At 39.3% G+C, this 25,763-nt stretch overlaps 5 protein-coding genes and 1 pseudogene across 6 annotated transcripts; 5 read left to right on the top strand and 1 right to left on the bottom strand.

Annotated features, from left to right (window-relative positions):
• Positions 1 to 7,637: 7,637 nt before the first annotated feature.
• LOC306750795 (histone H4) lies at positions 7,638 to 7,949 on the top strand (the record flags this gene model as incomplete). The annotated part of the gene is made up of 1 exon (XM_079234269.1): positions 7,638 to 7,949. One exon carries the CDS (start codon positions 7,638 to 7,640, stop codon positions 7,947 to 7,949), a length of 312 nt encoding a protein of 103 aa, XP_079090395.1.
• Positions 7,950 to 9,453: 1,504 nt separating this feature from the next.
• On the top strand, positions 9,454 to 9,869 carry LOC306749906 (histone H2A-like). Its single transcript, XM_079233263.1, has one exon. It carries the CDS (start codon positions 9,467 to 9,469, stop codon positions 9,848 to 9,850), a length of 384 nt encoding a protein of 127 aa, XP_079089389.1. The 5' UTR covers positions 9,454 to 9,466; the 3' UTR covers positions 9,851 to 9,869.
• A 1,274-nt stretch (positions 9,870 to 11,143) lies between these two features.
• Positions 11,144 to 11,479, top strand: LOC306753320 (histone H2B 1.2-like; annotated as a pseudogene). Its single transcript has one exon. The product of its transcript is annotated as a histone H2B 1.2-like (transcript).
• A 5,688-nt stretch (positions 11,480 to 17,167) lies between these two features.
• LOC306753321 (uncharacterized protein) lies at positions 17,168 to 17,818 on the top strand (the record flags this gene model as incomplete). Its single annotated transcript, XM_079237192.1, has 1 exon — positions 17,168 to 17,818. One exon carries the CDS (start codon positions 17,168 to 17,170, stop codon positions 17,816 to 17,818), a length of 651 nt encoding a protein of 216 aa, XP_079093318.1.
• A 1,021-nt stretch (positions 17,819 to 18,839) lies between these two features.
• Positions 18,840 to 19,340, top strand: LOC306752620 (histone H3.2; the record flags this gene model as incomplete). Its single annotated transcript, XM_079236400.1, has 1 exon — positions 18,840 to 19,340. One exon carries the CDS (start codon positions 18,840 to 18,842, stop codon positions 19,248 to 19,250), a length of 411 nt encoding a protein of 136 aa, XP_079092526.1. The 3' UTR covers positions 19,251 to 19,340.
• Positions 19,341 to 20,905: 1,565 nt separating this feature from the next.
• Positions 20,906 to 21,321, bottom strand: LOC306733121 (histone H2A-like). Its single transcript, XM_079214315.1, has one exon. It carries the CDS (start codon positions 21,306 to 21,308, stop codon positions 20,925 to 20,927), a length of 384 nt encoding a protein of 127 aa, XP_079070441.1. The 5' UTR covers positions 21,309 to 21,321; the 3' UTR covers positions 20,906 to 20,924.
• Positions 21,322 to 25,763: the final 4,442 nt, after the last annotated feature.

Consider the following 25,763-nt stretch of genomic DNA (forward strand, 5'->3'; position numbering starts at 1 on the left):
TGGCGGGGTCAGAGGTCATCCAGTTACAGTCAGAGGTCAGAGGTCATCCCGTTACAGTTAGAGGTCATACAGTTACAGTCAGAGGTTAGAGGTCATCCAGTTACAGTCAGAGGTCATCCAGTTACAGTCAGAGGTCATCCAGTTACAGTCAGAGGTCAGAGGTCATCCAGTTACAGTCAGAGGTCATACAGTTACAGTCAGAGGTCAGAGGTCATCCAGTTACAGTCAGAGGTCATCCAGTTACAGTCAGAGGTCAGAGGTCATCCAGTTACAGTTAGAGGTCATCCAGTTACAGTCAGAGGTCATCCCTCCATGTTAGTACAGTTACAGTCAGAGAGAACAAATACACAAAACATTTAAAAAGTACTACCGAAGTATCGAGATCTGTAAGAGTACCAATACTTAATACAATGAGTACAAGTCCTGAAGTATTATCAGTTGTGTGTACTGAAAGTAAAAGTACTTGTTCTATAGTAAAATTGCCGCTCTGACTGATGTATTACTGTGTATAATACTATTAGATTGTAAATTGTGAAGCGTCAATATTACAGCAGCTACTCAAGTAGAGTACAAGTACCTGTGATTGTACTTAGTCACTTAGAAATATATATATATATGTATATATATATATATATATATATATATATATATATATATATATATATATATATATATATATATAAAGATATATATATAATATATATATACATATATATATATATATATATGTTTTGTAATGTGCTTTCTTTAATGTAATTGTTCAGATTAATCTTTAAACTGATTTAATTTGTGTTTTATTTATTAATTAAATATGAACAATTAAAAACAATCTTCTCTCTAATCTTTATTTAATAATACTACTAAAACATTTTCTCTTTTAGACTCAAACAGTTATATAAATAAAAGTCTAAATATGAAAAGTTTCTCTTGGAACGACGACAGACTGAAGTTTAAGTAATTCAATTCAATTCAGTTTATTTTGTAGAGCCCAAAATCACAAATACAACCTTTACGGTCTGTACACATGACATCCCTCCAGGTGTAACAGGCCAAGCTATCCCCCGCACAGAGTATGACTGGGTAGTACTTTAGCTAACGTTGGATCATAATGTCAGGTACTCTTGATAGTTAGCTAACGTTGGATCATAATGTCAGGTACTCTTGATAGTTAGCTAACGTTGGATCATAATGTCAGGTACTCTTGATAGTTAGCTAACGTTGGATCATAATGTCAGGTACTCTTGATAGTTAGCTAACGTTGGATCATAATGTCAGGTACTCTTGATAGTTAGCTAACGTTGGATCATAATGTCAGGTACTCTTGATAGTTAGCTAACGTTGGATCATAATGTCAGGTACTCTTGATAGTTAGCTAACGTTGGATCATAATGGCAGGTAGGCTACTCTTGATAGTTAGCTAATGTTAGCTTGCCAGTGAAGGGGTGTGACGTTCGTTATTGCCATTCAGTCAAAACTATCATCAGGCTATTTTTTGTTGCGTTATTTTCGTTGTGTCATGGTTGAAAATTTGAACTAAAAATTTGAAATTTGATTAATAATAACAGCGCCAGTATTGGTGTAGCTTGCTAGACAGCTTAATCAGATCTGATTCAATAATCAACAGATATCTTGGAATGAAAAAAGTATATCAGGCTGTCCAAATACACCAACAGCTGGAACAGTAGTTAGAAGATGTACCTTACTGGCCATCAGAGAGCATGACAACTCTTTCATATGCAAAGCAGCTCACAGAAATACATCACAACTTGTGTATCTGCGGATCAGTGCAACGCTACCAGTAACAGTAGCTTCCTTTTAATGTGTAACACTACTGAGAAGTGTGGTCGTAATCTTTGTTCTTTGGGGGTGTTTTAATGTTGTTATCAGTGTTTAACTTTGAACATTTATATTGTAGCGAGGACTTTCTAGTCTTAGAAGTTGAAGTTTCAGGACGTAGTAATCTTTGATCTTTGTGGAAGTCTAATATATTTTCTGGTTGAAGTAGTAAAAGTTTTAAGATTTAAGTCAGTTAGCTTTCTCACTTAACTTACCTGACAAAGCTGAACCCCCAAAAATTTTTTGAAAAATTAAGTAATTCTTCTGTATATCACTCAACATTGCTGATATCATGGGGGTATAATCTGGCCTGGGGGTGTGAATTGGTCATGGCCATAATATACCCGGGGTATGATCTAGTCCATAATATACCCGGGGTATGATCTATCCTAGTCCATGATATACCCGGGGTATGATCTAGTCCATAATATACCCGGGGTATGATCTAGTCCATAATATACCCGGCGTATGATCTATCCTAGTCCATAATATACCCGGCGTATGATCTATCCTAGTCCATAATACACCCGGCGTATGATCTAGGCCATAATATACCCGGGGTATGATCTATCCTAGTCCATAATATACCCGGCGTATGATCTATCCTAGTCCATAATATACCCGGCGTATGATCTAGTCCATAATATACCCGGGGTATGATCTATCCTAGTCCATAATATACCCGGGGTATGATCTATCCTAGGCCATAATATACCCGGGGTATGATCTATCCTAGTCCATAATATACCCGGCGTATGATCTATCCTAGTCCATAATATACCCGGCGTATGATCTATCCTAGTCCATAATATACCCGACGTATGATCTAGTCCATAATATACCCGGCGTATGATCTATCCTAGTCCATAATATACCCGGCGTATGATCTAGTCCATAATATACCCGGGGTATGATCTATCCTAGGCCATAATAATAATAGTCCGGACTATGGCCTGTTACACCGGGACCTCACATCGGATCAGGGCCCTGTTTATCGTACCTGGCTTACTGAGTTAGCGGGCTAGTTGTCAGGATAAGATGACGTAGATCAGGCTTTCTCGGTTTCTCGAAGCAAGCTTAGATAAATCACCATAGCAACACAGCCAAAAATGTAAACCTGCTCCCGGGCAGGCTGACTGAAATTCACTGGATAAACTGGACACTCCCACGGACAAAAAAGGCAGCTCCCTTCCTCATTGATGAAGGAGCGATATTAGTTATATTAGTTTTATAGGGAGAGAGTTCTTTCAGATCACAGGATCCATCCTTTACATCATCATGACTTCCTGTACGCGGCGATGTAGATTTTGCCGGCAAGAAATAATTTATTTAGAGAGCTTCTCGAGCCGCGGACATTGATCACCACAGGCGCAGCTGATCGCCGTCTCAGACACAGACTATCAGACGCTGCATGCCGCTGTTCTTAAGTTTATTTAGCTCTTAAGAAACTTATGGATGTGTTGAAAGCATCATAATTATATGACTGTTATTAGTACACCATACATATCATTATTGTAGAACATGATTAAGGTGATCGTGATGAGAATACAGAGAATCACACACAATTTATTTTCACTGCTTCAATTGATTGAATTTCTGATTATGAATAATACATACATACTGATACTTATATGGTAATCTACACATACATGTATATACACATAAATAATACATGATTCATACGCGCATACAGTACATATATCCTCATAAGTATATACTTATTCGTAAATATAATCTGATTGATTTGGGTGATGAAGCACTTCAAATTAGCCGATACATTTTCCCAACACTGACGCATTTAACTTGTCTGATATATTATATATATACACGCTTATGTCTCGCAGCGGGGGCGGAGTTAAAGTTGCGTTCACGGCAACAATGTTGCAAAAACGTTGGAATATTCGCAACGCGTTTGCTATGAATGACTACGGTATTGACTTCCTCATATGCCTTTATGATCATCTCCTGCTTCTCAGTAGAGAAATAAAAAGAGGTTCCTCTGAGTTTATTGTCCATTGTACTGTTAGAACATGGTGGTGTCAGTGCTCCATTATTATCCTTCTGAAGAGGAGCGGCGCATTTATCCAGATGACTGACGTCTGGCTAGAATTAACGAGACGTTTCAGCGCGGATCAGCCGTGAAGAAACCCAGACAGCCTGATGTCAATCATCTCGCTAATTTAAGATGGAGATTAGGACATTTGCTTGACTTTGTTTAGCCAGGTACGAGAAACAGGGGCCAGGAAAAACTCCCCAAATAAAGATAGTAACAGAGTTACAGCACATTACATGAGTACTACATTTAGTACTTGAGTAAATGTACTTCCCACAACTGGTATTTAAAAAATATTATTGCTCTCAGTTCAAAAGGTACAATAATATATTTACAGCCATAAATACAAATTATTAAATTACAACCAAACTTTCACAACATCTATAACAATAAACACGTTTTAATGAGTTTATTTATTTGCACATGAACATGAATGAAAAGAGATTGTAAATACAAATAAAAAAAAGACTTCTACTGTTATATCTTAATAGTCGTAATTTAATAAAAAGATGCACAAAATAAAGAAACGTCTAAAAGATAAAGCAACATTAATTGCTTAATTCATCACAATGTCAAGACAGTGAAACAAAAATATGAAATCATTTCATGTTTTAATTAATTAAATAAATGCTGTTAATGGAGAAAACACGTAATTCTACGTGTTGTGATACATAAGATATATATTAATAGAATGTAAATACTTATGAATATAAATAAACTTACAGGAGTCAAGTCCTCCGCTTCATTATCAGCTTCTTTATGGATTTATGAGAGATTTATTGTTTTACACTGATGAGTATTTAGTTTAGTCGCTGCAGTAAAAATCACATAAAGCAACAATAATTCTCTTCACACAAGTTTTTTGTGTTTTTAAGTGTTTTATGAACGATATATTGTATATAACATTTTACATTGTATACATAATGTTATATTGTATAATGTTGCATTGTATATTTAATGTTATATTGTATATTTAATGTAATATTGTATATTTGTTGTTATATTGTATAAATGATGTTACATTGTATATATAATGTTACATTGCATATTTAATGTTTTATGGTATATATAATGGTATGTTGTATATGTAATATTACATTGTATATTTCATGTTATATTGCATATATAATGGTATGTTGTATGTGTGATGTTACATTGTATATATAATGCTACATTGTACATATAATGTTATATTGCATAAATAATACGTTTTATATTTATATATATATATATATATATATATATATATATATATATATATATATATATATATATATATATATATATGTTTGTTGTATGTGTGATGTTATATTGTATATCTCATTTTATATCAACGTGAGTGGCTTTTGCTTCAACACCTTTATTAATTCCTCAAAAAAAGAAAACAAATACATTGAAAAATATTCTGATCAAATGTATTGTGTGATGAAGATTTGTATTTAATTAAAGAGACTTTAAAAGGAAAGTTACATTTAAATAAAACGACGAATAAAGAACCTTCGTCCCAAAGTAACACATTCATATTATATTAATAAAAACTTTTGTAAAAAGTTGTTAATTGAGTCCTTAATTATATATATATATATATATATATATATATATATATATATATATATATATATATATATATATATATATATATATATATATATATATATCTTATATATAAGGTTTAATTTGATTGTAACACAGATTATATTTAGCTAATAACTCTAAAATGTCCACTTTTAGTTTTAGGTGAAGGAATTTGTTTCTGTCTAAAATAAATTAAAGCAAAAATACTTTAAACATCATCTTCCTATAAAGAGAATTAAATCCTCAATAATCAATAATAATTAATAACAGCAGGTCAGACTGATGGAAACTAGTGAAAATTAAAATATTCAGTTAAACATCACAAACCGTTTGAATAAAACACAAAAGAAAAACACAAAGTTAGAACATTTTAAAGCTTTTAACGAATGTTTAATGTTTAATGTTTAATGCAAAATGTAAAATGTTAGATGATGAATCTAAAATGAATTTCTATTCAAATCTAAAACATATAAATGAGATTGAGATTCTTTTTTTTCAGTTTGTGTACGTAATTACACAATTTTAATAAACACAAAATTAATTAAAAGAAAATTTATAACGAAGAAGACGAAGACAGAACATTAGAAACCAAGAGATGGTGTGTGTGTGTGTGTGTGTGTGTGTGTGTGTGTGTGTGTGTGTGTGTGTGTGTGTGTGTGTGTGTGTGTGTGCTGAGTGTCGATCTTGTTTCTATTCCCTGTCACCTGTCCTCAGGTGAACATTAACCAGCTAACGGCCATAAAACGACTTTATGGAAAGTTTGATGGCGGCGGCTCGTAAACACCTTTACAACCTACGACCTCGCCGGGGCGACTCTCCGTGACACGCAACCCCGGTCCTGAACCCGAACCCTGAACCCGGATCCTGAACCATGATCCTGACCCGGAATCCTGAATCCTAATCCTAGATCCTGAACCCGGATCCTGAACCTGGATCCTAAACTAGAATCTTAACCCTGAATCCTAAACCCAGGTCCTGAGCCTGAACCCTGAATCCAGACCCTAAACCCGGATCCTGAACCCGAACCCTGATCCTGAACCCTGAACCCTGATCCTGAACCCTGATCCTGAACCCTGAATCCTGATCCTGAACCCTGATCCTGAACCCTGATCCTGAATCTGATGTTTTCCAGCCAAGTAAAAGATGAAAGAGTGAAATGTTTTCTGCGCTCTGAAAACAGGAGACTTTTCCTAATAAGATGCTTAAAAGATAATAATCTTAATATTCTTGTTTATGCCGATTAACCCTCCGAACCCTAAAAACCTGCCACTGGTTAGAAAAGCACGTTTATTCAACACTTTTCTGTTTATGGCGACCAGAAAATGTGAAAACTGTCACAGTTGTTCAATTCTCACCTTACAGACGGTCCCTGAACGCATCAACAACTTGTTGACATTTCATCAACTTTTGAGTAGAAAAAAGTAGAACATGTGAAAAAAAGCTAATTCAGATGTGTACAGTAAAAAAACAACCCTAACAATAATTGCCACAGTCATTAAAAGGGTCTGCTCTGTATGAGGCTTTGTGCCGCCATCTTGTGTTCAACAGTCTCATTAAAGTCACAACAACAAACACACATAACGACAATAACAACACATTTTAATACGTTTTATTTATACTCTAAAGGAAAGTCGACACCAAATAAAGCTTGATTAAAAAAATATCTGACATCTTATTAACTGGACTTCAGAGAGTTATTTAGACAGAAAAATGATCAGAAAGGAAATGTTTGTTAATGAGAAGTAATTTAGACATAATGAGTAAATAAAATATAAAATAGTAAATAGTAATATATACATACATGTAATATATACATACAATATATACATATACATGTAAATGAGGCTCTAAATGGTCATTAGGATCCAGAGAAGTAGAAAACTAAACTATAGAATCAGGGAGACTAATTATCATTGAAATATATAAATAATAAGAAGGAAAAAGACTAATTATCAATAAAATAAATCAATTATACGAATGAAAAAGAAAGAAACCCATCTGGTAGAAAGGACCTAAGCGTTGGCGCCTCTCCTAGACCACGCCCACATATCCTAAACCACGCCCATTAAGCAGCGCCGCGGTCCTCCATTACGTCCGCAGGGGAGCTTTAATACAGCCGCTCTTCCTCGCTCCGCTCATTCGTTTGTAGCGATCCTCCAGCAGCTAACCCACGATGAGCGGAAGAGGTAAAGGCGGGAAGGGACTCGGCAAAGGCGGCGCTAAGCGGCACCGGAAGGTCCTCCGCGACAACATCCAAGGCATCACCAAGCCCGCCATCCGCCGTCTGGCTCGTCGCGGCGGCGTGAAGCGCATCTCCGGGCTGATCTACGAGGAGACCCGCGGGGTGCTGAAGGTGTTCCTGGAGAACGTGATCCGGGACGCCGTCACGTACACCGAGCACGCCAAGAGGAAGACCGTGACCGCCATGGACGTGGTGTACGCGCTGAAGCGGCAGGGCCGCACCCTGTACGGCTTCGGAGGATAGACCGCGTGACGTCACCGCGCAACACAACGGCTCTTTTAAGAGCCAATCACGTTGCTCGAAGACAAAAACACTTCCTGGTCGTTGCCCATTATTAGACAAACTTACAATGTAGCGTCAAATTCATTAAAACTATTCAATAACTAGTCTTAAATACAGGTCAATAGAATAATTCACTAAAAGTCTACTAATAGTAAAAAGAAAAATGTACTTGAGATATATAATATATACAACTGAGATCCAAGGGAAAACTATTAGCAGCTGCAGGGTAAAGGATACAGATTATTTTGTGGGTGTTTAACAACTGGCCAGAAAAATAGTTGTGCCTGATAACAAAAGATTAGTCTGATAACATTAAGGATAATTTACATTTCATGTTCCTTTGTACGGAAAATGAAACCGATATCATTGAAATTGTAAACTTCAAAAGAAAAAAGATCTTCTGATATATTTTCTATTGATATGGTGATCATTAAAGTAATTGATTGTATTGCAGGACCTCTGACCTATAAATGTAATCAGTCTTTTCAAAAAGGTATTTTTCATAATAAAATGAAAACTGCAAAGGTAACACCAATATTTAAAAATGGAGATAAGCGTTACATGGATAATTATAGACCAATATCCCTTCCTCAATTTTCTAAAATATTAGAGAAACTATTTGTGCAAAAATTGGATCTCTTAAGTAAAAATAAATTGAGTGAACATCCCATGCACTAATGGAGATGTGGAAGGAATAACAAAGTAGAGAGTATTCTATTGGTATTTACATTGACCTACAGAAGGCTTTTGATATATAGATCACATTAAGATATTGATTACATTAGAGAAGTATATAGATCACAGTAAGTTATTGATTACATTAGAGAAGTATGGATCAGAGGGATCATCACTCTTGGTTGAAAAGCTACTTGGAAAACAGAAGCAGTGAGTTAATCATAACATGGATGTAAGAACGGTCAACTCATTTATGGTTTTCAAAAGGATTATTTATAAAACATTTTATATATATTTTTTCTTCTTTATTTCTAATTAATTATCTGATTTCATTGATAGTAATAATTTAGAAGAGAAATATTTTTGCATTTTTTGCGTATACCTATACATTTTCAGTCTTTCCGTTTTGTATATTATATAGAATATTGTATTTTATTGTAATGATTTACTGAATAAAACACAAACTAAAGAAACCACCATAGATCCTAGAACCCTGTAATCTGTGAAATATAACTATAACAACGGAAGAAGATTCCTGCTAAAAGTACTGCAGTTATGAAGTTTAGCAGCTGAACTACTGCAGTAGAAGTATTTATAATGATCTTAAACATCTGAAACTCTTTTGGCGCCGAGCAGAAGCGTCACAGTGAAAACATGAATCTGAAAGGAGCTCTTCTCTGATTGGACGACCGCAGCTCCGCTCTCTCTGACCAATCAGAGAGCAGCGTGGTTGTATATAAGCCCGCCGGCGCCGCCATGAAGACACTCTCCTCTGTGAGCGACTCAGAAAGCAAGAAGCAAAGATGTCTGGACGTGGAAAGGGAGCCGGTAAGACCAGAGCGAAGGCCAAGACCAGGTCCTCCAGGGCCGGGCTCCAGTTCCCCGTCGGCCGTGTCCACAGACACCTGAGGAAGGGTAACTACGCCCAGCGTGTCGGCGCCGGAGCTCCGGTGTACCTGGCGGCGGTGCTGGAGTACCTGACCGCTGAGATCCTGGAGCTGGCCGGGAACGCTGCCCGCGACAACAAGAAGACCAGGATCATCCCCCGTCACCTGCAGCTGGCCGTCCGCAACGACGAGGAGCTCAACAAGCTGCTGGGCGGAGTGACCATCGCTCAGGGCGGCGTGCTGCCCAACATCCAGGCGGTGCTGCTGCCCAAGAAGACCGAGAAGGCCGCCAAGAAGTAGAGCGCGTGACCGAGACGACGACCACACCAACGGCTCTTTTAAGAGCCACCACACTCCTGAAGAGGGATCCTTGTTCAATGATGGCGGTGCAAATAATAATTATTTAGTTTGGGAGGACCCTTCTGAAACTCTATTTTTATTATTGTTAATACACTAATGTAATTGCCTTTAATCTTTTCAAAACTTGTTAAATTTGCACTTGTATTTAAGTTTAATTTCATTCCTAAATTAACACTACTTTTTTGCTGTACATGTCTTTCATCCCTGTTTTTATATATATATATTTCTGTAAATTGCTGCTACTTCAATACCAAATTTGCCCTTTGCATTAGTCGAGTATATATTCATATCTTGACTGGGGAAGTCACACAGCCCCTAGTGTTGTGCCCACTTGACATCAGCAGCTGTTATCTGTAGTTTATTACATCTTCATGCAGACCAATTAGCTTGTTACTTGTGGAAAATCATATTGGCTTTTACAAATTACACCATATTATAACTTTATGAGTTTCCATCAGGGGGAAATGACTTGACAACATATTTAGGGATAGTTATGATAAACTTGTGAAAAGCAGACGGCTCTCCATCAGTTGTATTGTAGACTTGTGACCAGGTTTCCTGTGGGGACATGCAGCGGCTCTGACCTGCAGACGCTGGCTCTTTCTCCAACAAACACTGGTGCTGTGGTTTCAACCCAAACTATTCTCTCAACCCAGTTAAGTTTCCTGTGAAAACACAAGTTCATGTAAAAGACTGTTCATGTTAAGGGATTTCTGTAGAAAAACTCCCCAAGATCAGTAAGTAAAAGAACAGTTGTAAATACGTAATAACTCATTTATAGTTTCTATCAAACAATGTAATGGTGACTTATAATTAGTGGATTTAACTAAAATGAGCCCTGTGTTCGAGATGAGACGCTTCATTAAACTGCACATTATAACATTAAAAGAGTTAATAATGAATGACGTGTAGTTTAAAGTGGTATGTTTCATGTCAGGAAGAGGTGGACATGTGTTCACTGTCAGCAATAGATCAACAACTATAAAAGGTTCTCATGAATCTTAAAGGATCCGCTGCAGTCAGTGGGTCATATGTTCAGATCCAAAAGCCCAATGAGCAGAACCACATGAGTTCACAGCCCAATAGGGATGTGACCTCAAAGAACTTGTGTTTAACAGATAACGGTCCTCTTGTTAGACCGTTAACTTTAAGCATAAGATGCTATCTGTAAGGACATACAAGGTACATCTAAAAAGAATGTGATCAAGAAGAAGAGCAAACCGTGATAGAAAGATGCCGGAACCCAGCGTGAAAGCGCCCAAGAAGGGCTCAAAGAAAGCCGTCTCCAAGGCCACCAAGACCGGCAAGAAGAAGCGCAAGTCCCGGAAGGAGAGCTACGCGGTACAAGGTGATGAAGCAGGTCCACCCCGACACGGCATCTCCTCCAAGGCCATGGGCATCGTGAACTGCTTCGTGAGCGACATCTTTGAGCGCATCGGCGGCGAGGCGTCCCGCCTGGCTCACTACAACAAGCGCTCCACCTCCAGGGAGATCCAGACCCCCGTCCGCCTCCTGCTGCCCGGGGAGCTGGCCAAGCACGCCGTGTCCGAGGGCACCAGCTCCAAGTAGACCTGCTGGAGCCCACAACGGCTCTTTTAAGAGCCAGAACCAGCTCTACTGAGGCGGCTTCCTGTGACCATGTTTATGGAGCTTTGTGAAGAGCCTTATTATTAGTTGGAATGCTTCAGCAGTCCAACTGTTGCTATCTTCTTCTTTATTCAACTTATTCTATTTCTTCCGTACGTATTTTGCACCTCATCTCCTCCTTCATATATACAGCTACAGAAACCGTTCAAATATTAAAATATTCAGCTACTTAAGGAGACGATGGCTATGACTTTTCATATTTCTGACTTTTCAAATTTTTGAATTATTAAGCTTTTTATGAAAATTAAAATGAATGGGAGCGGATGGGGAAAATCTTCAAACGCTGACAGGTTCTGCATACGTTCAGCTGAAGACACCATTTAAACTTCTAAAATGTTGACAAAACCGTCAGCTATTATTCTATGATTTCTGATATCTTTTATAGTTTTTTAACTGTCAGCGTTTTCATTTCATGCTTTTTTCCCACCATTTCTGCCTTTAACATGGGTGTGTATTGCGCCGCTCAGAGCGCGTGACGTCACAGCTTGAGTGTAGTTCCCCTGGAGGATTAGTTAGATTTTATTTTGCTTTTTGCCATCTCCTCCACAATACTAAGTCTTTGGGCATAATTTATACATCAAAACGTAGGAAATCTTGTCTCACTTCTTAAACTTGGGTCGATTTGAATCCAACAGATTCAGGCGTGTTTAAATCAGACGATATGTGAGAGGTGGTCTCCTTCTTCTTCCATTCGCTCCCATGTTAAATCTTCCTCAAAAATGTCTCTCTCCCACGACCGTACCTGATTTATAAATTGCGACTAGAGACACATCGTGTAGCCTAGAGACCCACAAACAACATCGACGCGTTCGCAAGAGTCTTATCTCTCAGAAAATATTATTATTTTGGCGTCTCGCCTTTGAAGTTCTTGAGATATGAAGCTTTTTATGAAAAAAATGCACTGGAGTCTATGGAGATCAAACAACTCAGTCTCTCCCTCATGTCACAGGTGTTTTCACTTTGAACTAATCACCATCATCATTGTGGACACACACACACACACACACACACACACACACAGAAAACAGGTGCTGTTGCTGGAGAGGAATGGAATTTGTTCACTAGCATGAAGTTTGCTATGCTCACTGACTGTGTGTCTATGTCCGCGTGTGTACGTGCGCGCGCGTGCACGTGGTAATACGGTCGCGCGCACTGTCGCGTGTGTGTGTGTGAACGTGAGCCTCAGAGAAGCTGTTGCTCCCACGTCTATTTAAACTCCAGAACAATATCAAGGATATCAGTGCGATGGTCTCCTCCTCTCCTCTCTGTTGAATGGACTGTCATGGTGATCTGAGCATGTTTTTGCCTCCAAATATGGGGTTTAACAGATGGTTTTGTACACAATCTGCACACACATTGGAGTGTGTGACTTGGAGATATTCATGCAGATATTCAGTCAAAGGCATTGTGAAGCCTCCTGTCTGTCTGTCTGTCTTCCCTTTCAAAATAAAAGTCCCATGAATTAACTGTATCATAACATGAAGCTCAAATGAGGATTTTTGTATTAAATACTTAATGCGCAGACTAATACTTTGACTACTGCTGCTAATATTTGGACTATTACTACTACTGCTACTCCTGCTACTAATACTAGTACTGCTATAACTATTACTAATTACTACTACAGCTATTAATATGACTACTGCTACTGCTATTACTATGAACACTACTACTACTCATACTACTGTTACTTCAACTACTACTACTACTTCTACTCATACTACTGTTACTTCAACTACTACTTCTACTACTACTACTACTACTGTTACTTCAACTACTACTACTACTACTACTACTACAACTGTTACTTCAACTACTACTACTACTTCTACTCATACTACTGTTATTTCATTACTACAACTACAACTACTACTTTTAATTGATCTCTTGGATTATTTAGATGTTGCAGTTTTGCTTCCAACTTTTCCATTTAAACATTAAGGATGTTCAGCAGTTCAGTTCAACGCTTTTGGGCTTTAACACTTTTCAGCAGGTAGTTTATCTTTTCAGCTATTTTAAATCTACATTCAGCTATTTTCAGCTAAATTCAGCTATATTCCGCTATTTTCAGCTATATTCAGCTATATTTTCAAATATTTAAGCTTTAAGCTTCAGCTTTTTGCATTCCAACGCATTTTCAGCAGGAAATGCAATTTCTAGTTCTAATAAAGAGCCAGCACCAGCTCTACTGATGCTCCATGAAGAGCCTTATTATTAACATTATTATAATAAAGCACCAGCTCTACTGATGCTCCATGAAGAGCCTCATTATTAACATTATTATAATAAAGCACCAGCTCTACTGATGCTCCATGAAGAGCCTCATTATTAACATTATTATAATAAAGCACCAGCTGTACTGATGCTCCATGAAGAGCCTTATTATTAACATTATTATAATAAAGCACCAGCTCTACTGATGCTCCATGAAGAGCCTTATTATTAACATTATTATAGTAAAGCACCAGCTCTACTGATGCTCCATGAAGAGCCTTATTATTAACATTATTATAGTAAAGCACCAGCTCTACTGATGCTCCATGAAGAGCCTTATTATTAACATTATTATAATAAAGCACCAGCTCTACTGATGCTCCATGAAGAGCCTTATTATTAACATTATTATAATAAAGCACCAGCTCTACTGATGCTCCATGAAGAGCCTTATTATTAACATTATTATAATAAAGCACCAGCTCTACTGAGGCAGCTTCATAGTTTTTATTATGCTCCATGAAGAGCCTTTATTAGTATTACTATTATCTTTTATATACATGTTTTCATCTCAATGCCACAAGTCAACTACTGAGATATGTTCCTAATCATTTAGTGATAATACCTGGTGTTTTAAAAGTATAATAACTATGACATCCTAATACTTATATTTATTTTTGTCAGAACTTGCAATGATGCAAAAAAAACCTTCAAGAAAATAAAAATGTTCCATTATAGAGGTTTATGCTTATTCGATAGAGTCCAAAGTGGTCATAGTTGTATTGACGAGTAATACATATATTATTTAACGTTATTTAAATCCCTATTGAAGAGCCTTTATTGTTATTATGAGCCACCACCAGCTCTACTTAGACGGGTTCCTCTTCATGTTTTTTTAATTTAATATTAAACAGCAGATGTTTGTTTCTGTCTGATGAAATCTCCTTGATGTTTTCTGGATGGTTTAAATCATGAGATCAACTGGCCCTGATGCAGGAGCCAGAACCCGTTTACTTCATTGAGAGTGAAATCTGAATCTTTTCAACCCCTTTTCAAATCCAATCCCTGAAAAGACTGAGCGATTGTTATATAACTGTAAATCATAGCTTGTTATATGACACATTGAGCTATGATTTGGGTTAGAGTTGGACCTTACAGCTGCATCCTTTCAAAGAAATAATAATTCTGAAAGTGATTTTTTTTATAGGCGGACCTGAAACCTTTTCATTTCTTTCTGTGTGTCATCTTCATTTACTCTTAACCAGTAACATATAGACTGATATTTACACATCTGAACACAATCTCACATTTGTACTGAAGGGATGGAATCTCCTCTCCAGGAAATTCCTCAGGTGTTCAAGAATTGACAGAACAGGTTATATTACAATCAAGATTATTTATTTAAGCCATTATTACACACATACATGAAATGCATACCTACAAGGCCTTGGACTCAGCTCCCCTGATGGTCTGCTCTGCATACAGTCTGCACACCCCAGAATGAGAGTGGGCCCCGTTCTCTAAGAACAATGGATATTTATGCCATTTCTGTGAGACTCCCCCTTATCTGACTTCCATATTTGTCTCAGTCTTAGTAGCGAAAAAGGGAGCTGAGTCCGTCTGTAATTCAGACATCTAAAGGTCACAGGGTGAGCCACACTGAGCACAAAGGCAGAATCTCCCACACACGACAGGAGCCAGACAACCGTCCCTGTGCCAGACCGATAACGGCCTAAAGCAAGCTTTATGTGTTAATATGCGGTAGCAAGGCATATGAGGCACAGCGGCCTCTTTCTAGTCTGTTCAGCCAATGTCAAGAGCAACTGAGAACTAGACCAGTTACGATTTCCCATCAGCTTCGAGACACATTCTTTTAGTGCAAGCAGGACATGAAACTTCAGTCAAAGTAAGGCAGTACAACATATAAATCATTCAATTCTCTTCAGTACCTTTTATTGTAACACCCACATTATTCAAATAGCCCTAGTGGTTGCAGAGATACACCCTTTTTAGTTTGGGGATGACATTTTCAAGCAGAGGCCTAAACAATAGGTTAGGAACATTTATTAATTGATCTATATTCTGTATGAAGAATCTGAATCTACAAAGTAGACTAACTAGTAACTAATACCGTCAAATAGTGAAGCTACAAGTACAACATATCCCTTTGAAATGAAATAGGCTGAAAGTATAAAGTTACAGAAAATGGATTTACAAAAGTAAAGAACAAGTACAGTACTCGGTTGTCTTTGTCAAACATCTTCATTATATAACAAAAGTACATTAACGTTATGTTTTTATTCTGGTTCCACGACATGAAGTCAGACGCTTGGTTTGTTTTCTGGCGGTTAAACACATATTTATAGATATGTTTATGTTACTGCTTTTATGTGTAAAAGAACAAACATGACACCAACCTCAATAATAATAATACAATAAATAAAAAGTCTGATCTTTGAGTACAATTTGCATATTTTGTATGAGAAGTGCATTTTAACTGTGACACTTTACATTAAAAGGTAAATAAAACATGCATCATGTTAATGTAATGTACAATCTTAATAATCAGAATCTTCTGTTTGGTTTCTGATGTTTAAAAGAGGATTTATAGAAATCACACGTTTGTTTATCATGTTTTATTTATTGTATGTGTAAACAAAAATATCTGAGTACAATATGTATATATTTGTTAATACCTTTTAATTATTTTTGACAAACTGTTTAGGTAAATACAACAAAAACACCTGTGACTGAGTTCACTTCTGGAATATGGGATTAATTTGGTGCATTTATTAAAATAAAATGGGTCACAAAACGACTGTTTCTATAAAATATGAGCCCGAGCTCCGGCGTGAGCTCAGCGGATCTACCTGAGACAGGTAACCGCCCAGATCCACCCGCGCACACCTGTGTGTTTACTGCCGCCGACAACTGCTCGGATTCGGACCCAACACGTCTCGGCACCGCGGTGACTTCCGTGCGGTCGCGTCCTCGCGAGTCTCCGTTAACCGGACCGCCGCCGGCAGGTGTCCACCGGAACACTTTGACCCGTTTTTAGAGCCCAAATGTGGAGGAAACGCGCTGCGAGTTGCACAAAGTGAGCGTGAATCCGAGCGGTTTGGAGCCTCCCGGGAGCAAATAAACGAGTCCTCGGGGCCGAAGGCGAGCTCAGTGTGGAGGGGAAAGTGTCCTCTCGCTGCGGAAACAACGGCTGTGTTTAAAAACGGGTCTCTTGTGTGGATTTTATCCCCAAAACGGTGGAAGAGAAAACACAAGTGTCGCCATGTTTCAGCAGCTCGGCGGAGCGGCTGTGCCGGTTGACTCTCCACGGTTCTCATGTGCTTTATAAGAGCCGCCTCCTGCCGTCAGACCGACACAAACGCATCCACAGCGGAGATGGCAGAAGAACCTCCAACAGCTCCCCCGGCAGCACCGGCCGCCGCCAAGGCCCCCAAGGCCGCCGCCAAGGCCCCCAAGGCCGCCGCGAAGGCCCCCAAGGCCGCCGCCAAATCCCCGAAGAAGAAGGCGGTCCGCACCAAAGTGGGACCGTCCCTCCAGAAGCAGATCATCGATGCCGTGACTGAGTCCAGCGCCCGGAAAGGGATCTCTCTCGCGGGCATCAAGAAGGCGCTGGCTGCCGAGGGCATCGAAGTGGCCACGGCCAGGGGTCGCATCGTCTCCGCGGTGAATAAGATGGTGGCTAGCGGGACTCTGATCCAGACTACCGGGTCAGGGGCCGCTGGCTCCTTCAAGCTCGCCAAGGCGGCGCCCAAAGCCAAACCGGTGAAGAAAGTGGTGAAGAAGGCCGCCGCCAAAGCCGCTGCCAAGACGCCGGTTAAGGTGGCTAAGAAAGCGGTGAAGAAGTCCCCGAAGAAAGCCGCCAAGAAGCCGGCGACCCCTAAGAAGTTAACCCCCAAGAAGGCTGCTCCCAAGAAGGCGACTCCTAAGAAGGCTGCCCTCAAGAAGGCTACCCCGAAGAAGGCACCTGCGAGGAAGGCTCCCGCGAAGAGGAAGGCGCCTGCCAAGAAAGCTGCAGCGAAAAAGTGAAGCGACTTCCTGCAGCACTAGTGCACCAAACGGCTCTTTTAAGAGCCACACACATCCATAAAGAGCTTTTCCCTTTTATATATAATGTGTATTTAGTTTAAAATGAGCCATTATTGTTTTATTATATAAATAATACTTGCAGTTTATTACAGAACATTTGTTTTCAGACTAGTTTATAGATGTATTTTCCTTTTTCAGCTTTTTTTAAAAACTGAAGTGAAGCCCCAAAACTAAAAAGATTAATATTGGAAGTTAATATAATTATAATCTTCATCACTTAACTGACAAAGTAACTTGTAACAGTATAAAGTAAATATATAAGCATTGTGCTAATGAAACATACATACATAAAACATGTTCTTTATTATGCTTTATGCTATATTATTTATCTGCCAGTGACACATGTAATTTAGTTATTTATTTATGTGACTTTGTCAGGTGTCAAGTATTAAAACCAACACATTAGACGTATGGAAGTATAATCAAGTCTTTTACCAGTGCTTTGATTAATCAGTAATAATTAATCAGTTGATCATATTTGACAATAAAACACTGATAACCAATATAATGTTATTAAAGTAAAGCATTCTGTACCAGTTATTAGCTGTATGTTAGCATTCAAGTTAAGTATAGTTATAGAAGCCTTTTGCCATTTAAGATTAAAATAAATATAGATTGAAAATAAAAACAATCAGGAAACAGAGTTAAAATGATTAAATCCAGTTTCTATTCATCCTGAATCGTATAAATATAATATTATAATAATATAATATAACATATTGACATGGTCTGAACTTTTCTCTCTTCTTGTCTTTTATTCATTCTGTTATTCAGCCGCTGTGTTTACGGGTGTACTTTGAATTCCACTGGTCCAATCGCAGCGCAGCTACAGCGCGCGTGTCTCCCCGCTCGGACCAATCAGCGCCGCCCTGACTCCGGCAGCTCCTTTATAAAGCGTCTCTTCGCGCTCTCGAGGCATTCCTTCTTGGTCCGTGAACCCGCAGCAGACCGAGCGACTACAATGGCCAGAACCAAGCAGACCGCCCGGAAGTCCACCGGAGGAAAAGCTCCCAGGAAGCAGCTGGCGACCAAAGCTGCCCGTAAGAGCGCCCCTGCCACCGGCGGAGTGAAGAAGCCCCACCGTTACAGGCCCGGCACCGTGGCTCTGAGGGAGATCCGCCGCTACCAGAAGTCCACCGAGCTGCTGATCCGCAAGCTGCCCTTCCAGCGCCTGGTGAGGGAGATCGCTCAGGACTTCAAGACCGACCTGCGCTTCCAGAGCTCCGCCGTCATGGCTCTGCAGGAGTCCAGCGAGGCTTACCTGGTCGGCCTGTTCGAGGACACCAACCTGTGCGCCATCCACGCCAAGAGGGTCACCATCATGCCCAAAGACATCCAGCTGGCCCGCCGCATCCGCGGGGAGAGGGCTTAGACCGACCCGCCTGTAGTGAACCCCAACGGCTCTTTTAAGAGCCACCACACCGCTGACTGAGCTGACGGTCCTGGTCCCCAACATGTTTAATTAATTGTATTAATGTTTAAATATATTATAAGCATTGTTTTATTACAATGCATTTACATTAAAGTTAAAACATTGTATTTGTTTTAACTCATGAACACCTTACTCATCACAAATATAATATACAGCTTTAGTACATATTGGTACTGAAGCAACTATTCAGACTAAATCCATTCAATAAAGTTATTCATATTTATTCCAATCTATAATGTTTCTCAGTTTGTTTTTCACCTGAATAACAATTTTTGGTCTGAGCTGTTAACATGAAGCGATAAATAAAGTAAATATATTGTAACAGCTGGACTTGAGGATTAAAAACACTTAAACTGATGGGCCTGCTGGAGACAAAGATAATGTATATAAATAAATGTATGGTAGGAGACACTTAAAAAGGAGTATTGAAAAAGTATTTACAAAAGAAAGTAAATATTCCACTGTTCATGAAATAAGTCTTAATGTTTAAATGTTGAGTTGGGCCAAATATACCAATATGTGTTATTTATTATAATCGGGCCTTGTTTGTCTAGTGTTAAGTGTTAAAATAATGTGAATTATTTAATTAGAGTTTTATGACAGTGAAGATTTATAGAAATCAATGGATAAATAGATGGATTTGTCATAATTAAACATGTGATGAACATGAACACTTGAATTATTATTAATATTAATTAATCAATTTAACCTTTTGTGAACAGATGTTTAATATAGTTATTTATATCAGAGGATTCAATATAGCACCAGGCCTTAAACTCATAACTGAGCATCATAACATGATCTCCAGGGTAAAGAACAGTTCAAGCATGGAAACATCTAATGGATCTAATGGATCTAACAAATTAGAGGAGTGGTCAAGTAGTAATAAATGCAGGTATTCATGCAGGTTACTAAAAGTAGTTATTTAATGAATATAAACTTATTTCTGGGGTAAAGCTGAATGTACAGAAGTCAATAATGAAATAGTTATTCTGCAGTACACTGGAATAACTTTAATAACTGAGTTGTGTTCACCAGGTGATCCATGAAGGTAAAATATATATTTACAATGAAATGATTTCTCTTTAGTTTGTGGTTCTTAAGAGACATTGTTGTTAAAATCATGAATTGCTTAATTTATCTTCACGTTCATGTTCATAAAATTTGAATCATAAATCTGTTTAAAGGAAGTTCTCTCTGCTAAAAAATAGTGGGATAATTATATTATTATTTTGTTAAGAGCTCAGACTGTTACATGTGTTTATGGAAACTTAATTATATAAAAACACTGAATGTTTATATATCACTTTATGGCAGTTTGGTAACCGCAGACATCAAGTAAAGTTTAACTGTTGTATTTTAATAAGATATTATAAATCATGGCCTCTGAAGGAAAGTTGTTTTGTGACATTTTGCATAATTAGATAAATGTATTGATATTAATCATGTAATGCTAAACATGACATTGAATTATTATTCATGTAAATCAAGTGAACAAGGTTTGATAGTTATTAATGTAAGAGGATTCAATATATTAATTCACAGGATCTCTCTTCAGGAGTGTGGTGGCTCTTAAAAGAGCCGTTGGTGTGGTCGTCGTCTCGGTCACGCGCTCTACTTCTTGGCGGCCTTCTCGGTCTTCTTGGGCAGCAGCACCGCCTGGATGTTGGGCAGCACGCCGCCCTGAGCGATGGTCACTCCGCCCAGCAGCTTGTTGAGCTCCTCGTCGTTGCGGACGGCCAGCTGCAGGTGACGGGGGATGATCCTGGTCTTCTTGTTGTCGCGGGCAGCGTTCCCGGCCAGCTCCAGGATCTCAGCGGTCAGGTACTCCAGCACCGCCGCCAGGTACACCGGAGCTCCGGCGCCGACACGCTGGGCGTAGTTACCCTTCCTCAGGTGTCTGTGGACACGGCCGACGGGGAACTGGAGCCCGGCCCTGGAGGACCTGGTCTTGGCCTTCGCTCTGGTCTTACCGGCTCCCTTTCCACGTCCAGACATCTTTGCTTCTTGCTTTCTGAGTCGCTCACAGAGGAGAGTGTCTTCATGGCGGCGCCGGCGGGCTTATATACAACCACGCTGCTCTCTGATTGGTCAGAGAGAGCGGAGCTGCGGTCGTCCAATCAGAGAAGAGCTCCTTTCAGATTCATGTTTTCACTGTGACGCTTCTGCTCGGCGCCAAAAGAGTTTCAGATGTTTAAGATCATTATAAATACTATTATTATAATAACTTAGTGTGATCTATTTACTTCATACTCATGTTCAACTGCCTTTGTGATTCCTTCCACATCTCCATTAGTGCATGGGATGTTCACTCAATAATTTATTTTTACTTAAGAGATCCAATTTTTGCACAAATAGTTTCTCTAATATTTTAGAAAATTGAGGAAGAAGGGATATCGGTCTATAAATATCCATGTAACGCTTATCTCCATTTTTAAATATTAGTGTTACCTTTGCAGTTTTCATTTATTATGAAAAATACCTTTTTGAAAAGACTGATTACATTTATAGGTCAGAGGTCCTGCAATATAATCAATTACTTTAATGATCACCATATCAATAGAAAATATATCAGAAGATCTTTTTTCTTTTGAAGTTTTTTACAATTTCAATGATTTCAGCTTCATTCACCGCTCAAAGGAACATGACAATTAAATTATCCTCAAGAATGTTATCAAACTAATCTTTTTGTTATCAGGCACAAGTATTTTTTGGCCAGAGTCGTTCCAACATAATCTGATTGATTACTTTCCAAGTCCTTTAATATTGATTGCACTATCCTCTAGTATTTTATTATAGTACTCCTTCTTCTGTTATCTCATAATGGAAGTCAGTTTATTCTTATAAAACTCATATTTTCCCTCACTTTCATTGGTTCTCAGTTGTAAATATTTCTTTTAAAGTACATTTTTCTTTTTACTCTTTGTAGACTTTTAGTCACCGTGTCTTTCCTGTACCCTTTACCCTGCAGCTGCTAATAGGACAATGCTTATTGTATAACTCCAAACATATGAAAACAATGCATCATAGGCCTGGTTATGATCTTCATACTCCTCATCCCAGCTGTTGTTTTAAGTTCCATCTTGAAGCCTCAGTTCTCTCAGCTGTTCTTATTCTGAGGAAAATGATCACTGATTTCAGTTCAAAACAAACCACTTGTTACTTGGTCATTTGTAAAAATGTTATCAATAAGTGATCACTTTCCTTAGTTATCCTACCAGGTTTATCAATGAGAGGCCAGAGACCAAAGCTAAACAATGCATAACACAAATCTGTTGATAATTTGTGTTCGTTCCATTTTAACAGTCAATATTAAAGTCAGCACAAACAACAAGGGATTTATTTTTAGAAACTTTACCAAAAAGATCAACTAAGGTTTTCATAAATTAGTCAATGCAGGAACCAGTTCTATAAATGCAACTCACAAATATTCTCCTAAAATTAGTAGAATGAATTTCAGTGGTCAAACTCTCCATAATATCGTCACCATGTGCTGTCGATGACTCACTTTGAAAGTCTTTCTGGACATGAAATGCTTCACCGCCCCAAAGATGCTGAGAAAGCATATTATCTCGTTGTAGGCAGATGACGTATTGATATTCCTCCATAACCATAAACAATGAATTCCCTCCGTGCTGTAAATAATCTGTGAATGTGGTAGATCTCTGGCTATAAGATCAATGTGGGTCAATCTACCGCCCTGCCACTAGGGGGCAGTAGAGCCCCGGAAGACACACTGAGAGTCTGTCATTGGACATCAATGCATAGTGCACTTTATACACGGAGCAATACTAGTGTCATGTGTTTGTGCAATACTATTTCGTGCCTTATTTTCATGTATGTTTGACCTTGGGTTCATTGTAATGCTGTGTGAGGAGGACCAGCAGAATACGCTTCACATCGTACAGAATAGCTGTTGTCTGTGCGTATGACAGTAAAACACTATAGACTCCTAGAATGTTGACGTTCTGGGCCGAGCAACCGGCTTCAATTATTAATTAAATAACTTTTTTTGTTTCATATGAATTCAAACTACCCCTTTTATACACTTTTTAAATACAAAAAAAACACATTTAGTTTGGCTCAAAATGAGGTGAAAGGTCAAAAGGAGGTCGTTCCAAACAGAAAAGGAGAGACGATCAACACGGACATTGAAGAATATTTAGTGTTTCGAGTATGAATTATGTTTACACATTAAACCACTCTGAGCCGGTTTCAAGGCAACGGTTCAATATTTGGATCACAAGTAATTATAATAAGGTTAATAATTATACTATTCATGCCCTGAATTATTCTATTGACTAGTTATTGAATAATTTGAATGAAGTTGAAGCTACAATGTCAACATTGTACAATGTGTCATGGAGGACTGCGTAGTGGGCGTGGTCTAGGAGAGGTGGGCGTGTCTATGATAGGTGGGCGTGTCTAGGAGACAATGCCCACACTCAGGTCCTTTCTACCAGATTCTAACTGGTTTTCTTTCTTTTTGATTCTTATTATTTATGTATTTTATTGATAATTAGTCTTTTTCCTTCTTATTATTTATACATTTATACATGAGGGCAGAGATAGAAGGCTCAGTGTATTGTTTTGTCAACGTTTATCAGGGGCCAGAAAGAGCACGACTATTCACCAGGATGTTAAACGAGCTGCAGAGCTGCCACCAGGAGCAACTCATCATCGGGGGGGATTTCAACTGCACGCTGGACTTCACTACAGACAGGAACAACGAGGAACAGTCAGCCCACCCACAGTCAGCTCATATCCTCCATAACGTCATCACTCAGTTAGATCTGTTGGACACCTGGAGGGTAAAACTCCCGCAAGCCAGGCAGTAGACTTGGGTGAGGGTCAGAAACGACAAAGTGCAGCTAGGTTGGACAGGATTTACATCCCTAAAAGTCTCAGCTCCAGGATAAAAAGTAGCACTATAAGTCCAGTCGGGTTCGCCGACCATCACCTCGTCAGTTTAGGCTTGATGACCTCCCCAGGTGAAAGGGTTAACTCCTACTGGCATTTTAATAATAAAATTCTGCAGGGCAGCACTTTTTGTCAGGCTTTTGAGGTTCTTTGGCAGCAGTGGAAAGCTGAAAAAGTTTGTTTCGGTTCTCTGAAACAATGGAGGGAGGAAAGGTACCTCAAACGGCACCGCGGTAATACAGGCTGCAGTTAAGGACCTTGAAGCCAACATAAAGGACATTGAGGAAGGCTTTCAGAGAGACCCGGATCCCAGAGTGGGCCAACTGCTGAAGGAGAGGAGGATGGAGTTGAGCTCCTTCCTACAAGAGAGAGCGAAGGGAGCTCTGGTTCGGGCTCGGTTTCTCCAGGTGAAAGACATGGATGCCCCAAGCTCGTTCTTCTTCAATTTGGAGAGATCGACGGCGCAGAGGAAGCGGATGACCTGTCTGAAGCTCCCAGGAGGCAGGATAACCACCGACCAGAGGGAGATGAGGACCCATGCCATGGATTACTATCGGTTCGGACTTCCATGCTGTCTTGATGGAATGTTTTGAAACAGGATCGCTTCCTGTTTCCTGCCAGCGAGCAGTGCTCTCTTTGCTGCCCAAGAAGGGCGACGTGGCTCTTCTTAAGAACTGTAGACCAGTGGCCCTGCTTTGCACGGACTACAAGGTGCTTTCCAGAGCCTTGTCCAATAGACTGAGAGACTACTTGGAATCGATTGTAAATAGTGACCAACCATACTGTATCCCGGGCAGAACAGTCATGGACAATATCTTTCTTATTCGTGATGTGCTTGATGTGTGTACATTTCACAATGTAGACGTTGGTATTGTCTCCCTGGATCAGGAGAAGGCTTTCAGCAGGGTGGACCACTCCTATCTGTTTTCTGCACTCAGGGCTTTTGGGCTGGGTGAGTTTTTTTTTGGCTTGGGTGGGTTTGTTGTACAGTTGTCACAACCGTCACTAGACGGTAGTGCTTTTATTTTGTTGTCTTGTCACTTCCTGTTTTACTTTGAAATCCTCCTCCTGTGTCATGTCTGCTGTCTTTACTTCCTCATGTGTGATTACCTCTCCCTGCCCTGATGTGTTTCACCTGTGTCTCGTTAACTCCCCTCCCAGTGTGTATATATACTCTGTGCTTCACTTGTCTCGTTGCCAGTTCGTTTTTCTTCACCTGAGAGTCAACTTACCAGCGTTTTTCCTGCCTGATATCCTGTTCTGATTCCGACGTCCCTTCGTTTCCGAGTAAGCCCGATCCCTGCCTGTACCTCTGCCGAGTTTGACTGCCTTCCTGTGAATGACCCTGGACTGTTTACGTTGGCGATTCTCCTCTCCCCTGAGTGAGACAGCTGCTCTCACCACAGCGGGTCAGAGCCTTGCCGACCGGCCTCAGTCCCTCCCCAGTTACATCGGGAGAACCTTCGGCGGTCCTTCTCCAGAGACTCTATCCTGTTGCAATATTACCTTTATCAATAAAGGAATCCTTGTGAA

Source organism: Taurulus bubalis, assembly GCF_910589615.1.
Source record: "Taurulus bubalis genome assembly, chromosome: 2".
NCBI lineage: Eukaryota > Metazoa > Chordata > Actinopteri > Perciformes > Cottidae > Taurulus > Taurulus bubalis.

Bases quoted from the DNA above. Each gene is read 5' to 3' on its own strand.
- LOC306749906 (XM_079233263.1), top strand. From the start codon at position 9,467: ATGTCTGGACGTGGAAAGGGAGCCGGTAAGACCAGAGCGAAGGCCAAG.
- LOC306733121 (XM_079214315.1), bottom strand. From the start codon at position 21,308: ATGTCTGGACGTGGAAAGGGAGCCGGTAAGACCAGAGCGAAGGCCAAG.